General features: G+C 39.7%; 1 protein-coding gene across 1 annotated transcript in view; it reads right to left on the reverse strand.

Moving 5' to 3' along the window:
* The window catches only part of Lama2 (laminin subunit alpha 2), a 470,233-nt gene that overhangs the window by 374,706 nt on the left and 77,304 nt on the right, over window positions 1–18,223 (reverse strand). The window contains exons 6-7 of the mRNA XM_032895270.1: window positions 5,144–5,323; window positions 1,169–1,258 (exon numbers count right to left, since the gene is read on the reverse strand). Coding sequence (XP_032751161.1) covers window positions 1,169–1,258; window positions 5,144–5,323 — 270 coding nt within the window. The remainder of the gene's footprint in view (window positions 1–1,168; window positions 1,259–5,143; window positions 5,324–18,223) is intronic.

Here is an 18,223-nt window from a genome sequence, read left to right on the forward strand (position 1 = left end):
TTGCCATAGCTGGAATCACTAAGTTTATGGTTCTAAAAGGAGTAAGGAGGCCCCGTTGAAGACTGACTTCTCAGTTTCTGTCCCTTTGAGCCTTTATTTTCTGGAGCGTATGTCTATTGTAAAGTTCTCTTCAAGTCTCATTAACAGGCTCAGAATAACAAAACATCACGTTTCATTTCTACTGAGCACCTAGGTACTTAGGAAAAATGGGAGTTTCGACTGTCCTTATGGAACCTGTGTCCTGTGTTCTTGTATCTATTCACAGTCCTTCCAAGGTTGCTTTTTGTACTCTCAATTCTCCAAAAACAGTGTTTACCAGTGACACTGATAGATAACAAAGGTACCATGGAGCAAGCGACATGGCAACCTCGTCCACGAAAATCAGCAGAGTCTTTCATCTTCCTAGGAGATAACAGGATGCAACTCATTCATCAGAAAAGTAGCTTTGAGTATAATGCTACTTGTAGTATATTTTAATAGATGGAAAGAAAGCTGCAAGGCCTTATAGATATCCGCTCATTTTCCAATTCGACATCTCTTCTCTAGGCTACACAGTTGGTGATTTTGAATTTCACCAGTTTGTTTATGACAGGAGAAAAACACACGCTCATCTGTCTTCTTGAGGTTATGCTCACTCAATACATTCATTGTCATTAATGAAAAAATTCTACATGAAAGCTTTCATGCTTGCTCTAGCTTGACAGTCTCAACACCTGAATATTCTCCACCTGGTTTCTTAGTGTCCCTATCCACGTCAGCTTGCTGTCACCGGGATACCTATATGCACACGATTTTCATTTCTTTGCATGATTCTTTTTTTTTTTTTGATTAAAAATTTTCTAAAGGACTGGACAGGTAGATTGATGGCAGCCATTCTCAAAGAGCTAAATCATGCATCAAGCTGTCATAGCTAGAAAGACTTCAAAATAGATACCGCGTTGGAACCTTTATGGGAAAAGAAAACTAATCTGTTTCTTGATGTAGTGACGTTGGATTCAAAGTCTATCATCCTAACTGCCAGCTGCACTTCACCCTGGCAAGGCTTCCTGTTAAAGCATCTAAGTGGGGACCTGACACCCATTCACAGCAGTTCCTTTCAGTAAGCCTCTCCTGAAGTATTTCACAATGTGGCATTTCATTTTCCTAAGCATCCTATAAATATACCTACATTGGTTGCAGGATCAAGTGGACAAGCCCGGGCATGACCATAACAGATGCACATCCCGCCGACTGAAATATCCTTGACAGAATAGTAATACTGAAAAAAAAAGCCAGAAAGAAATATTGTTAGCATTGCTGAAAGGGAAGAACAGGAAGACCGGGCAGGGGGACGCAGGGCAGTCAGTTAAAATGTCACATTTTGCCTTCAGACTTTCTGAAAAGCATTCTGTGTTTCCTGAGGTTAAGTAACTCCTACTTATACACTGCTAGCCCCAGGAAAGGCTGTTGATTTATGCTACATGCCCTTCCAGGATTTCTCTCCCATGGGCACTACCATGTTCAGGCTAGAGCACCCACTGCCACAGCAGCTTTCACCTTAGGGCTGTGGACCGTCGTAATTCTTCATAAAGTTGTTTTACACAATTTCTCATAAAAACAGAAACAAAAACAAAAACAACCTCTTTAGTTGTGATCAAGAGAAACCAAGTATTTATGAGCCAGAATGTTCTCTTTTACTTGATAAATTTGAAACAGAACAATACCTTTAAGGGAAACGGTGGTAGTAACCACATAATTTCTATAAAGATTCACAAGAAATTTGGAAGGAAAAAAGAGGAATGTGAAAGTTTGATGTACTGAGAACTTGCCTTTTTGTTATGTTAAAATGTTCTTACCATCACTTTCCCATCTGAAATTAATACAAAGCTACAGTCATGCTCATTTTAAACCATCAGCTATTTTTAAAATACAATTCATAATTACAGTGCTGGACTAAATTGAAATTTTAATTAATGTGTATAAGGTTTTATAAGCACTGGAGTTTTTTTTACTTTCTCACTGAGTATCCAAATACCCTTCTCTGTGAAAGAAAGTTCTATTAGTACAACAATATACAAGGAGATATGGCAATGTTAGTAAAAATAATGGACATGTATTTGAGTTTCCTAACTAAAATCATTTATTCTTCTCCATATTTATTTTTTATCTTCCCTTTGTACTGTTATATGCATATAGTAGCATGTTTTATGCTATTTGTTATATGGTTCTGACTCCAGAAAGCCATTGGAACTGTGGCTAATTCATCTCTGATTAGTCTCTCTCCTGGTGGCTCTCTGCTAGCCACGGACTCCCTGGTTCTAGCCACCCAGTAAAATCAAGACCCAATAAACTGTAACCCAGCAATCAGATTTACATGTTAAATTCTGGAAGGAGAAGCCCTTGGTCCTGCCAAGGCTGGACCCTCCAGTGTAGGGGAATGTCAGGATCAGAAGGTGGGAAGGGAGGGTGTTTGGGGAGGGGGAGCACCCTTATAGAAGGGAAGGGGATAGGATAGGGGGCTTATGGACTGGAAACTGGGAAGGGAATAACATTCAAAATGTAAATAAAAATATCCGATAAAAAAAAATCTCAATCCATAATATACCCACACAATAAACTTACAACCAATTGATAAGGATATAAACCACCCACCTAGATAAGATGTAATTTGCCCATCTAGATATACAAAATCCTGTATACATCCATCCCTTACGAATAGTCATAACAGGGGCCGGAGAGATGGCTCAGAGGTTAAGAGCACCGACTGCTCTTCCAGAGGTCCTGAGTTCAATTCCCAGCAACCACATGGTGGCTCACAACCATCTACAATCAGGTCTGGTGCCCTCTTCTGGCCTGAAAGCATCCATGCAGGCAGAAAGCTGTATGATGTATACATAATAAATAAATAAATGTTAAAAAAAAAAGAATAGTCATAACAATCTGTAAATATGCAGAGAGGAATTTCCCTAGGCTGCTCCCTCTCCTCGTTCAAGTCTCCTCTGCCTTTCTAAAACTTTTCTCCTGCCCATCCTTCCGTCTCATCCAATGACTGGCCTCATTCTCTCCTGTACCTGCCTTCACCTGCACAATGACATCATCCTACATATACCTATACTTTGAACTAATGGAAATTCTGGGAAATTTGGGTAACAAAAAAAACTCTCGGGGTTGGGATTTAGCTCAGTGGTAGAGCGCTTGCCTAGGGAAGCATAAGGCCCTGGGTTCAGTCCCAGCTCCGGAAAAAAGAAAAAAAAAAAAAAAAAAACCTCTCTTTAGTTAATTTCATGACTTAATAACATAGGTACAAATTTTCTTAAGAGTATTTTTGTGAATGCTTTTAAAATTAGGAAAAAAGTTTTAAGTGTCAGCACACATTGCTTTTGATTTTGAATCTGACAAGTTGAAATGTAATATTCTATTTTCCTTATTTAAATTTGCATGTAGTGTTCACTTAACTTGAGTACTTTTGGGAAATATATATATATATATATATTCAACTGCTCATGTACATTGCTATTATAAACACCATTCAGCCCTGTAAAAGATGATAAAAAGGGTTGGGTATTTAGCTCAGTGGTAGAGCGCTTGCCTATCAAGCACAAGGCCCTGGGTTCGGTCCCCAGCTCCGAAAAAAAGAAAAAAGAAAAAGAAGAAAAAAAGAAAAAAAAAGATGATAAAAAGTAACAATAATTTTTTCCTCGATTTTCCCTGATGTACTTATCAAAGAAGAAACCTCACAATGATACTATTCAGACTTCTTCATGCTAAAAAGAAAATTAAAGGTGTTTTGTTTCAATCTGTGAAGAATCCAAACAGTATCGTGAAGTAATGATTGCTTCTGCATAAAGCAATTGACAATCTGGTGAAATATAATACAAAGTAAAATGGCTTCAAGTTTGGAAAATGGAAGGCGCTATAATATCTACCATATGCTGGGTAGAGATAATTAAAACTCCAGCAGCAGTTATATTGTGATGATGGAGAGGTCACCCATGGGTAGGTTGAGCAATGAGGAGAGAGAGCAGGTGAAGAAGGATGAGAAATTTACACTTGTGTGCTATCAGTAAGTTCTCTGGTGACAGTAGTCTGCTTTTCATATGATCCAGATCTAAGAGCTTGACCTACAGGTCTAGGCTCAGATGACTGTGATTTTTCTTTCTTTCTTTTTTTCTTTTTCTTTTTCTTGACTGTGATTTTTCTTATTCTACAACCTGCAGTCATCAAGTACACTGGTTGCTTACCATGACTGTGCCTTAGGATTCAAGACTGACTTGAACAATTGCAATAGGTTGGTTGTATGGGACCAGACCCTACACAAACTAGTGCTTAGAGTGTGGAGTGCTTAGGGAGGATTGGGCATAATCAAAATCAGGAGTGGTAAGCAGGCTGGTCATCTTTCTCATAATGAGTTTTCAGTTGTCTGTTTGATATTGAAATAAAGCAAGGCCTTAGCTTTGGTTGACAACTGTTGAAAGGCATATGTTAATTGTGTTCCTAAAGAAAAAAATAACACTTGTAGAATCATTTTTATCACCTTTCCCCATGGCAGAGCTGTGTGTGTGCACACGTATCTCTCTGTGTGTGTGTGTGTGTGTGTGTAGCTCATAACTAATGGAGCCCTTAATAAATAAATATTTGTTAGCCTGGTCTTTGGACCAGCAATATTGACATCTCTGGAACTTTCAAGAACAGTCAACTCTAGTCCTGCTGAATCTACATCTACTGAATTAGGTTATAGTTTCCACAAGGACAACAGCTGTGTACATTAAATATATAAAATTTATTTCTTCATGTGACTTACTGTCAAAAGTGTTTCAAAGGCCCTGTACTTGAACACGTAGCTGCTCAGAGCCAACTGTAGGATTACAGATTCTTTAGGTAAAGAGACAGAAACTAATGTCGTTCCTTAAGATGATTATGAATGAGATACCGTAGTGCTCATTTTAAAAAGAGGAAATTTAAGTTGAAAAATGTTGGAAGGCTAGGTAAATCCCATGTAATTAATAAGTCACAGAGCTCGGATTGGTACAAAGGAGGGTCTGCTAGGTTCTAAGGTCACTAATGATAAATGGTTCTACAAATCCCAAAATGGTTTTTCCACGTCTAGACAGACCGTGAGGAAGATGGGCACAGTTCAGGCGCCAATGCGATTCTCAGCACTTACTCTTCGCGTGACAATGGGGTCGATTTCTCTGGGGTCTTTGTGAGCAAACATCATCAAGTCAGCATTCAAGGTGCGGATCCGCTGAAACCTCAGGCGAATATAGCGAGCGGAGGTGAATTCCAGCAGTTCAGGGGAGGGGTCGTCAGCACTTGGTCTCCCATTGATCAAAGAAATGTGAATCTACATGAAGCAGAAAATGGTTTACAGACTTACTTTTCCTCCTTCTTTCCCACACTGCAGATGCAGTCTCGTGCTCACACACCTGAGTGTGGTAAAGTAATTGAGCCTTTCAATACACGTGCGTGGAACGGTTGGCTCATTCCTCCCCTGCTCCATACACTGGATGCTGCATTTATTTGTAATTGTGTCTTCTAAGCCATTTCATCATCTTGCTTCTCATAGCATTTCCAGAAATTAAGTACTAAATCAACTATAATGTTCTCTACAAATTGGGTTTTTAATTATTTAAAAATCTGTTATATAGTTTTAGAAAAAAAACACTTGGTAAGAAAAATGCTAGGCTGTATGTGAAAAAGCTAGGACTCCCCCCACAGTGCATTAAAAATAATTCTGATTTTTAAATCTTCCCATGACAAATGGGGAAATATATTTCAGAGATGATATACAGAGCAAAAATGATAAATTTTGATGGAAACTAGATAAATCTTTGCTCCCAGACATTCCAATAGATTTGTTTTTGTTATGATTTATATATTTTTTAGTAATTGATAGACCAAGAAGACAAAAATTTACACAGGCTATTACATACAGTAAGGAAAATAGATTGCCTGAAAATGTATTAAACCTGGATGTGATAGTGATATTTTTTAAACAAAAATAACAGCACAATTGACACCAGAAGAAATACAATTTGATCAGCCCATTTTCCAAGTACAAATGGAATTCGCCCAAATACACAAAAAGCTGGTGTGCTTTCACAGGCCTACTTCAGGAGCAGATAATCCTTTCTTTCAATTTTTTTTATTTTATTAGTTATCTGAGAATTCCCTACAATGTATTTTGATCATATCAGTTCCCTCTCCTCACTCTTTTCAGATCTTTCTCCATTCCTTTCCTACCCAAGTTTGTGTGTATGTGTGTGTGTGTGTGTGTGTACATGTGCACACATACATGTGCACATGCACTTAAAGTCAATCAAGTACAGTGTGATATCCATTAACTCTTGCATGTCGGGACTTCTCTGAAGCATGATCCACACAACAGCAATTACACACCTAAAAGAAAGTGTCTCTTCCTCTCCCAGCAGCCTATCAACTTCCCACAAAAGAACAGACAACCTATCAGAGAAGAATAGATAACTGTAGGTTTAAATAAAAGAGCTACCACAAACAGAGGAAGTAGAGTCCTTGGTACCTTTAATAGTGTTTTTAAATCAATAAGGGAAAGAAAGCCCCAAAACTAACAATAAATCGGGACAGAGATATAAAAGCATTATTGAGAAAAACCACAATTATGGCTGCTCATCAACAACTGATAAAATCCTATCATTTATGGGGCTGGAGAAATGGTTCCGTAGTTCCGAGCACTGTCTGATCTTCCAGAAGACCTGGATTCAGTTCCCAGCACCCACATGGAAGCTTACACACATCTGTAAGTCTGGCCCCAGGGTTTCTGACACCTTCACATAGAAAGGCATATGGGCGAAACACAACTGAACATAGATGAGAATATATTAAAAATTCTATTATTCATAATATGATAAATGTTAACTAGAAGTATACTGATAAACTATTTTTTTTTTCAGTTTTTAGGTTGATAAATCCCCAATACTGAAAACACACTTTGAGGACAAGGCTAGTTTTGTCACATGTCTTATTTTTATGAGTGTTTAAAGCTAACTGACTAACATCTCAAACATGAATTGGGCAATGCATTTCAGAATGAGAACATGCCTGGTTATTGATTTGAAATTTCTTTTTTGTACAAAGTATATATATTGTAATAATATGAACGGAATATATTCAGTATATTAAAAGTTCCCATTGTCCATTCCCAGATGTATGTGCTGAGTCTGATTTAGTGTGTTGATACATGGAGGTGGGGAGGCCCTTTGGAGGTAATTAGACCATAAAGATGGTGTCCTCCTGAGGGGGATTAGTGTTCTCATGAGAAGATTCCAGCGTGCTAGCTTCTTTTGCACCAAGAAAGAACACGAGACTAGAGTATGAAATCTAGGAAGAGAGGTCTCACTAATTGATGAGCGCTATGCTGACCTCTGACCTTAGCCTGCTAGCTTCTGGAGATGGGAGAAACCTAGTTCTCCCCTTTAAAAGCTATGCGAGGGAAAATCTACCAGCTCAAATACACATGGATACATTCTTCTAGCCCTTTTTGAAATATAATAAGAGAAAGAAACCAACTTGTCAGTGTGTGAGCAGTTCCATAAATCACATACTTACATTCTGTATGAATGGCATATTACTTATAATGTAATTCATCAAATCAAAATTATAAAATAAATGTTGATTTGGTAGTATGCTTTGAGAATACCACATCCAAATGAAGCCATGCACACTTTTGTGTGAAGCATACGCACACGAAAGCACTTGTGAAAGTGACACCGGATTGTTAAGTGTGGAGTGTTTGAGCCCCAGTGGAGGAGAACGCCGTAAAGTCTGTGTATACGCTGCAGAGTCTTGACTCAGGTCAGTCTGGAATCCTCATCTGCTTTGGAGGACAGTATATCATCTGTGTTAATTACATTTTTTGACAGGCAAGTCAATGATATGTATTTCCATCCCAGAATTCCACTTTTAGATAACCCCAGAGAGCATTTTACAAACTGACTGCCAATAAACTACTTCAGGCAGTGGAAAAATAGAGCAAACACTGAGAGGAGAAAACAATTCTGATGCTACACACAGACACACAGACACACACACACACACACACACACACACACACACACACACACACACCAGACTAGGCTGAAACGCATTCTGAGTAAAAATAAAAAACCCTCCAGCAAACTGAATCGAACTCTGATATTTAGTGTTGAATCGACTCATGGAATTGACACATTGGAGGGAGAATGCTCTACAAAAAGGCTGACTCTCACAACATTGAGTATCTTCTGCTGCTGGAGATCTTGAGGCTTACCTGCATTTTCTAATATTCCACGGTTCCAGCGTCTAACCAATGAGCCAAAAAATGTGTTTTAAATTACATTGTTTCCTCTGTGTGAGGAAGGATCAATTAAATGTTTAAAGAAAGAGTAAATGGTCCAGGAAGTTCTTGAAGGTTAACATCAGCACCCTCAAAAGGTTACTCTGTTTCTTGAATGTGTGCCTGAATTTCTTTCCCCTCTTCCCTGGATTGCCCTATTCACAAACAATTTGAAGTGAAAGAGGAACCTATTGAATATGTTGGACTCTGGACTCGATGGTTCCTTGATGTAAATGGTACAGGGAACCACGCTGGGCTATGTGTGGATCAGTGAATTTCTCACACAAACATTTTTTTTTAATTGTGTAAACGTGTTCATTTAGGTTAGTCAGCCCCAGGATAGCACCATGAAGTTTTCAGCAAGAGAACACTTGTCCTCACAGCTTTGGTATGTTCACCAAGTCACTCTGCCAAGAGATCCTGTGAGCATAGTCAGTCCCAAGCTGTTTCGGGTATAAAGAATCAGCCAGCTGTTTGTTCATCATGTGGGCTGCTTCCTTAGACTCTCTCTCCATCTCCCTCCTCCTCCCCCTCTCCCTCCTCATCTCCCTCTCCTCCTCATCTCCCTCTCCCTCCTCATCTCCCTCTCCTCCCTCATCTCCCTCTCCTCTCCTCCTCATCTCCCTCTCCTCCTCCTCCTCCCTCCTCCCTCCTCTCCCTCCTCATCTCCCCTCCCTCCATCTCTCCCTCCTCATCTCCCTCTCCCTCCTCCCTCCCCTCCCTCCCTCATCTCCCCTCTCCCCTCCTCCTCATCTCCCTCCCTCCTCATCTCCTCTCCTCCCCTCCCCTCCCTCCCTCATCTCCCCTCCTCCCTCTCCTCCCTCATCTCCCTCTCCTTCCTCATCTCCCTCTCCTCCTCTCCCCTCCTCATCTCCTTCTCCCTCTCCTCCTCATCTCCCTCTCCCATCCTCATCCTCCTCCTCCCTCTCCCTCATCTCCCTCCTTCCTCTCCCTCCTCATCTCCCTCTCCCTCTCCCTCCTCATCTCCCTCTCCCTCCTCATCTCCCTCTCCCCTCATCTCCTCCTCCTCCTCCTCCTCCCCTCCTCCATCTCCCCTCCCTCCCTCCCTCCTCTCCCTCCCTCCCCATCTCTCCCTCATCCCTCTCCCTCTCCTCCTCCTCTCCCCTCTCCCTCCTTCCCCTCCCTCCTCATCTCCCTTCCTCTCCCTCCCATCTCCCCTCCCTCCCTCATCTCCCTCTCCTTCCTCATTTCCCTCTCCTTCTTCTCTATCTTCTCTCCCCTCTTGTCTTCTCCCTCCCTTGTCCCTTGTCTCCCTCAGTATGTGTGTGTCTGTGTTTGTGTGTGTCCTTCTTTCTTTCCCTCCCTTCCTTTCCTACCTCCATGAGTATCAAATCACAACATTGGATAAGACATTTCCTCTGGCAACACGCTGTCCAACTTCCAGTTTTCAGGGCTGTTTAACATACTTCTGATTTCCTGTGGTCTGACAACTAGAGGGTGTCTGTCTTAGGCTGAAACTAGAGGACTTTAAGAGCACATCCGCCTCGCTGTGAGGCCATGGGGAGCTCTGAACGTCTAGTGCCTTCTGTAATGTTTTCCATTGCAGATAATACTGGTGGGCTGACAGCCATGCTGGCACAGGAAATCGGACCACCTGAAAACATCTGACGATGGCCCTTCGGATTTTAAAATGGCTTTTCTCAGAAAATGCGTTTTTCACAGGCAGATAAATGGGGAAAGTTTGTCAGGATGTTTCTTTCCATTGATAAATGGCTGCTCAGCAGTGCATCCGGTCCAGCAGTTGACTGGTCCTCAGTAGGTAAAGTAAACTACATGCCAAGTTTACCTTCAGATGGCTAAGAACTCTGTGTTTATTTTATTTGGCTTTAAAATGCAATTTTAAATTATTTCATCCAACAAATAATCAGGTTTCTCCTCTGGAGAATCATTCTTTATTATGTGATGATATCTGCTTTAGATGGTTGGAAGCGCTTGTAGTCTTACTAACTCTCCCAGGGACTCAGGGTTGCCGTGGTACTGGGTGGACAATAAAAAGGTTTGGAGGTCATTGATAACACATCAGAAACTTTTCACTGAGTAGTGGGAGGAATGAAGTTCAAAAAGTAGCGTAACCCCTCAGAATATTCTTAAATCCAGTTGGTATCAGCAACCTCGAAGAGTATGCCAATGAAACAGGCACAGCATAATCAAAGTGAACAGACCCCAGGAGGAGAAGCCCTTGGTCCTGTGAAGGTTCTTTTCCTCAGTGTAGGGAAAGCCCGAGTGTTGAGGCAGGAGTGGGTGGGTGGGAGGGGGAGCATCCTCATAGAAGCAGGGGGAGGGGTGGGAGAGGGGCGAACCGGGAAAGGGGATGATAACATTTGAAATGTAAATACATAAACTATCCGATATATAAATAAATAAATAAATAAATAAATAAATAAATAACAACGAGGGTGTATGTATAGAGTAAGATCATCCAATCAGAAGCACCACAAAGGTTTTTACTCAGGAAAGAATGGAAGCTGGTAATGAAAGTTATAAAAATAAGCATGCCTGTGAGATCTAAACTCTGAAAATGACTTTGAAAAATTAGCCTAAGTATTTCATTTTTGGGTGTGTAGAAAAATGATTTGTAGAATGGACGGGGAGTGGGGGAGATGAGGTTTAGAAAGAGGAGATAGTGTGGCCTTTGTTCCACTGCTACTATGGTTTGGCCCCCAGTGGTAATTGGCCTTTTCTGGTTTCCACCTCACTCATACTCTTACTGCTCCAAAGCTACTTCCATTCCGTGGCACTGGCTTTCCCAAAAGTCACCAACAGCCTTTGCAGGATTAGCTAAAGTGACCAGTTCTCAGTCTGCAGTACATCGGACCTACTTCGGAACTGAATATCAATTACACTATTGACAGACCGAGATGGCAAGCTTTCCTCATTTGGATCCTACTCCACCTGACTTTCTCTTCTCAAGCTTCCTCAGTATTTCAGTTTGACAGCCATTAACTGAAAACCTCTAGGCAGAAGGGTGCCACTGTAAAATGTTGTAGATCTCAGATATTTCTGTGCACCTCACATGATATCTTCAGAATGAGAGATATTTTTAAAGATGAAAGTAATTCGTCCCATTTTGGGATGTTTCAGCTTGCATTTTTGGATGAAGTTGTTCATCGCATGCCTTAGCCTCCTCCACTACTGGAGTGGCATGGTGCTTCTCCCTTCTCTGCATTTTCACCTGCTTTTAAAAAACTTCATACATGCATGCGTATGTGCACATGCACACATACATGCACATGCACACACACACAAGCACACACACACGCACACATGCGTACATACATACACGTGTACATACACATACCCATGCACACTTGTGCATGCACACACACATGCACACACACATGCACACACATATGCACACACACATGCACACATACACATGCACACACATATGCACACACACATGCACACATACACATGCACACACATGCACACACATGCACACACATGCACACATGCATGCATACACACACATGCACCCACACACATCCACATACATGCTCACATGCACACACACATGCACATAGACACACTCACACAGACACACACATACAGAGGCACACATGCACACATGTACACACACACATGCACACATGCACATACACGTGCACACACATATATGCACATGCATACACACACACACACAAACACCCTTGCTAATAACTAAAGGTAGTATATAATACAGGTAGGCTAGGCATATAGAACAGATCATGAGCAGCTTCATATCTACTTTTACCCTTCAGGTATTAAATGTATTTTATGTACTTTTTACCATCAGTACAGGAACAAAATAATTATGTTTTTTCTTCTCTAATCTCAGTTACTTGTGCAGTCATTCGGTCAAACCAACGGCTTTACAAACTGTCAATACAGCCATCTTCTATGTCTAGGTCCCCAGGGCTGACTTCTTAGTTTGCATAGCTGCCCAGTAGGAATAACTAGAGCTCCTGCTTTTCATTACCAGCCGTTTCACTAAATAACCGTCCCTCCAGCTACTTCCCACCAACAATGTAGAATCATTAGAGACTTCCTCTTTTTAATCCTCTGTCAAATTTACTTGGAAATATCATTGGTTTAACCTTCAATATACAAGGTAGCCAATCACTGTCCATCACTTGATTGTAACCATCACGTACCACATTCTCCTCATCTGTCTTCCTCTTAAACCTGAGGCATTTCTGCTGATGGTTTCTCTGGGTCTTCTAGAACATGAATCCCTAGTCACAAGAAAGCTCTGGGGCTTATCTTTAAAGTAATGTAATAGAAAGCATAGTGGCTCGTCTCTGGCAAAAAATAATGGCTGACTCAAATTTTCTGAATGAAGAAAGTTAATGAAAGTCGCAAAGACTTAGTAAATTCTACTATTTTCTATCAAGAAAAAAACTTCTTAGGTTTGTTGATGAAAAATTTCTATTAATGTAAGTATGCAGTTTTCATAGAAATCAAATTAAGATTAATAATCTTTCATCTTTTTTATTTCTGAGCATTTTATGTTAAATTGATTTAAAAAAACTTTATATATTAATTTTAGCCTATTATTCCCTTTCCTCTTGTCATGTTAATATGTCTGCAATATAAGTAAATTTTATTACACTTTAGGTTTCCTTTGATATACTATTTTTATCCAAGATTTACACATAAATGTGATTTTAGGAAAACATGATATTGTATTTGAACTTAGGATCTATTCACTGTGACTTACTCAGTCAGAAAAGATCTCCGTTTGTTAATCCCATATCTTTAATAAATCACTGAGAAATTATTAAATCTGTCATCACAAAAGAAAAATTTCTGTAAAGAAAATTAATGGAATCTGCTTGTAAAAATGCATATGCCCCTCCATGGCCCTTAATAGTCCTTTTAAGCAGAACCGGAAATATGTTCTTTATAGCATATAGCATACTCCTTTAATCTAGAGAACGTTTGGTAACTGTCACTTCATTCATTCAGGACCCTAACAGGAATAATTACTCCTTCATGGTTGATGATTTCAGAGTTGATTAGAGAGTGATCCTTTAAAGTTGGCATGCTAAAGACTACGTGGACCTGACTTCTTTACGCACCCTATTCCCAAACTACAGGCCCATGTTAGCCTAGCGAACTGCTTATCACATAGGACTGCACCATAGACAACTCTGTGTTTCAGCGTCCTCTCAGCCCTTCTTTCATTTTCTCATACCAGGAGTTTTATTCCAGACATATACTTTGTTTCAATCGCTCTAAAACTGACATTGTGTTTCTCCCAGTTTTTTTCCAGTGGTAATTCTTGCAATTGTCTTTCCTGGATGAAAGCTTTCCCTGCCATGAGATATTTAAACAAATTCTTCACTGTCGAATAGATTGCCATTAATAATAAGAAACATAATAAGAAAACCAGCCATCTTCATAGAATATTTGTCATCCCTTCCTCTTACTTCTCTAGTCATCTAGTGAAAATCAAAATCCTGGGCCTAAAGGTTTGCATGATTTATCAGCTAGTAAGAAAATATCTTTTGCCTCTTATTTTGAAATAGAGTAGGAAGAGACTTTTTTTTTCTCTCCATACAAAAAACAGATTTCATGGGGCAGTGACTTCTGTGTTCCATAGAACTAAAGACCCCACAGATGACTTAAATTTTAAGCAAACCCACGGACAGATTAAAGTCTCAGCTGCTTTAAAGGTTCTAGTTTTCTCAAAGTCTCAATGTTGAGATTTTCCTGGATTTCAGAGTTTGTCTTATGGTCTTCTTGGTTTCAACAGCTCAAAGCAATCCAGCAAAAACTTTTTTTCCCAAGTCCCCTGTTAAACATGAGCTTTACTAACTTTCCTCTAAACATGCCCTGATGGGTAACCTGTAATCCATCATAATTAAACGAAAGAGCATACGACTCCCACTGGTCATGATGTGTGAGGAGGAGGGAGACTAGTAAGTGCCAAAACTTTCTGAAAGGAGTAAAATCATTACTACATGTGCACCACACCCTTTCCTTTGATTTCTAACTTTGAAAGGTCCTTGGCATATACAAGTTTCTTTTACATACTGTATTCTTAGTGCTTTTAAAGTAATAAAATAATGACCTAGGCACAACAATGTATTTACCACTGTGTTTTTCTTTACACAGTTCTCTAATATTTGCATGGATTAAAAAAAGACTTGTCAAAAAAAGGTTTTCTCAGTCACTTTGGGGAGCTTCTCAGCTACACTTTATCAAATGCAAATGTCATTGCTAAATCTTTGTGCTTTCAAGCCAAGACTATACAGGGATACAGTTATCATGTGATCTTCACAGCCAGGAAGGAATCCAAGCGGAGCAGTTCCAGAGCAATCCATGAGGGAAAATACTAGCAGGAAACTCTCTCACTCTCCTCAGACATTTGCCTTGCTCCAAATTTTACTTTGGGTGTGACTCAACTGGAGATAGCTTAAGAAAATAGAATCATGAACCATCTACTCAACTCCCTCACGTATTTCATTTTGACCTTACAAGTGGACATAGCACTGGTTACTGTTACACGGTTAATACCTATCAGAAAGTACGACCAGAATGTACTGACTGATGCCACCTTAATTCCTGCTAATGCTTCCTGAGAGTTATTACTCTTTCTTAAGGAATAGAAACGCTGGATTTTAGCAATTATGTCCAAGTGTAGCTAAGATGTGTCCTAATTCTATTCTGATTTCACTATGCACATCAGCCCATCTTTACACTATCAAACAGATCAATGGTTCAATAAGCAGCCCTTCAATAAATAACATCTGGTCATGTGGATACAACTGGAAGACTTACAACAGCAGGAAGCCACTGCTGCTGAGTCGTCCATACATCTGTTCCCCATTCTGTCATAAGACATGCTTCTTACTATCCAGCTGTGTCTAGGACAGTGTTGCCGTGTCCTCTCCATTTCCTCTCTGGGCCTCACCCATGATTCTTCAGATTCTTTGGTTCTTCTTTCCCTTAACTAATTTATATGGGATTTGCCCCTCCAGTCTTACGTATTGAGGACTATCTGCTGTGGGATTATTATGACTCTGTTGTCCTACACAGACATCTCTGGAACAGACTGAGAAGAGATTTCTTGAAAGGGGACAGGCTCAAGGCAGCAGAGAGCATGGAAGATTACCAAGCCATGGGACGGTTCCACACTCAGTAGTCCATATAACACTACTCATATCAACAGAGACTCTTCTGGTTTCCAGAAGTAAGCTTTTGGGAAAATCACAACCATAACTACCATTATTATCCAAGCATAATTCAAATTCTACATTTTTTATTAATTTCAAATTTTTCCAAATTTTTGTTAAATTCAGCATGAGCAAAATGTGTGGGTAAAGTTCTGCTTTGTAAGTATTTTATTAAGTGAGAACGGTGGTACACAAAACAATTCACACTTGGTGAAAGCTCTACAAGGTTAAAGTACTAAAACGTTGAGATATAGGGAGATTTAAAATGTTCATACTCAAAATAAGCAGCTGTGAAATTAATAGAACTTTCTTAAACACAGAGATATAAATTAGAGCAAGTCCTGAATACAGGGAGTGTTCCATGACCTACATTGATAGCACAGAACAATTCGTACCCTCAAAAGCCATATAACAGCACAAAGGAAGACTACAGCAACATTTTTCTGTTTTGTTTTCAGTCCCTGTGTGGGAACACTTGTTTAAAATTAAAATCTTGGAGCAGGCAGTACAAATAGTACGCCAGATCCTGTGTCATCCCACTGGAATAAAGCCTGCATGTGTGTTTGAAGGAGAAAAATCAGTCTCCTTCAGCCTTGTTCTCTGATTCAAAGCCTCCTCAGGGATAAAGTATGGTTGGACCTCACAAGCATGACAATGAACATATTTACATTAATATGCTGTTTTGATGAGACATTTTTTTATGACCACTGACAGACTCAACTGATTTAGAGTCATCCGTTGTAGACAAACAAAAAGATCTCTCTGAAACAGCAAGACATAAGAAACTTTAAAATACAGTATAAAAAGGTACTGATATTTGGAGAGAATTTGAGATGTAGCACTACCAAGCTGAGCGTGCTCCTTAGGCTCACTATACTGATGACTGTGGTGCCGTGTGTTTGCAAACCATGATTCACCATCCCACCCTGACTTTTGCTCATTCCTTATTTGACTACCCTTTTCCTCTTCTTCTATTTTCACATTATCCACTTAGTGTAGTACTTTCTACATCTTTTGTCTTGTTCATCTAGCTGTTGTTTAGCAATTTCCTCTAAGATAAGCCCTTCATCTTGAAGAAAGGTCATGTTCAGACAAAAGATGTTAAAAGAAAAGAAAGAAAAGGATGCTCTAAGGCACCGTTTGGGGTTGACTGACCCATTCACAGTGGTTGCATATCAAAAATCCTACAAATCGATGTTTACATTAGGATTCATAACAGTACAGAATTACAGCTATAAAATAGCAACAAAAATAATTTTATAGTTCATTGTCATCACAACATGAGGGACTGTTTTGAAAGGTTACAGCATTAGGAAGGTTGAGAACCATTGCTCTAAGGGGATATAAAACATTCCATCCTGCAGGGAAGCTCATTAAACTCAGGAAGTAAACAATTTAGTAACATCAGGAAGTCTCTGAAACCGACTAGATTCAATCCCAGAGCACACATAGCTATAAAATCAGCAGAAAGACATTCTCAGACAACCTGAAGTACAGAGATGATCAGAGCAGCTGAACAGCACGCAATAATAGGTAGACATGAGCTACATTGCCTACAAGAAGCAGAGAGCACTCAGATGCCTGGAAAAGACTCAGACCAACTTAACTGCTGGGAAAGGACATCCTTCCCACTCTGTTGACCACCTTCAGGCTACCAAGTATCCTCCAGATTTCCAGCTTGCATGAGATGTCACCTGTCCTTTTGTAGATGTCTTTGAGTCAATTCTTCTTTGAGTAACCATCTGTATTCTTCTAAGTAATCCCCATAAAAATCACTGCTTCTCCAAGCTACACATTGGTGGTATCTTTACATTGTTCTGGTTTGGCTTTCCTATGTGGAGTAAGTAGATACTTGTTCACATCTCCCCAGGAATAGTGAAACAGGACACTTGTCCTGCCTACATTCTCATTATAAGAGAAACACTGTATCAATGGTTTGTTAAGTTTCTATGCTTTAAGTGAAGTCACATGTTTCATATCTCTAAACATGGACTCAATTATCTTTGTGTCAGAAAATACTGGTTTTATTCCTCGTGTTTCTTATTTTTTTTTACTGCATAAGAAAACTTTTCTATAACTTTTTTTTTGTAAAACAAAATTTGCATTGCCACCACTGTTAATTAAGTGCTTTATTTTAGTGGGCTTGTGATCAGACCTTAACGTGGGATTCTCTGTGTGGCAAAACTCTTTCTAGTTGTGTGCACATGCGTTTGGTTTTTAACATCTCACTAATTGGAGATAGTATGTGTTCAATGAGGTTTTGGCTACTCACTACTCTGATGATTATTTGAATCATCAATGTCTGTTATTTTTTTTCTTTGTATAAAGCAAACAATAACAATACCTTAAACTTCTATTACGTGGATTAAAGGAAATTCATGTGAAGTTATTATAATAGGACATAGCTCAAAAGGGAAATGTTGTTATTTGTTATTATTGAGAGTAAAAATATAATCATGGAATTACTATGTATCTCATAGTGCTTTCCATTTATCCCAGTTACCTATTGCCAACCTGTCCTGCCTGAGACAGGGGTGACAGCAACAAAGTTTCAACTCACGATGGAGATTCCACCCTGCAGCTGTGAGATATTAAGGTACTTGAGTGCAAAAGGAAGAATATACAGGAAGCCCGCCAGAACATATCCTTGTATCTTCTCTCCTTATCCACATGTGACTTCTACAAAACCAATTAAGGGAGAAAATAACAGAAA

This window comes from Rattus rattus, chromosome 2 (assembly GCF_011064425.1).
Source record: "Rattus rattus isolate New Zealand chromosome 2, Rrattus_CSIRO_v1, whole genome shotgun sequence".
In the NCBI taxonomy this organism is placed as follows: domain Eukaryota; kingdom Metazoa; phylum Chordata; class Mammalia; order Rodentia; family Muridae; genus Rattus; species Rattus rattus.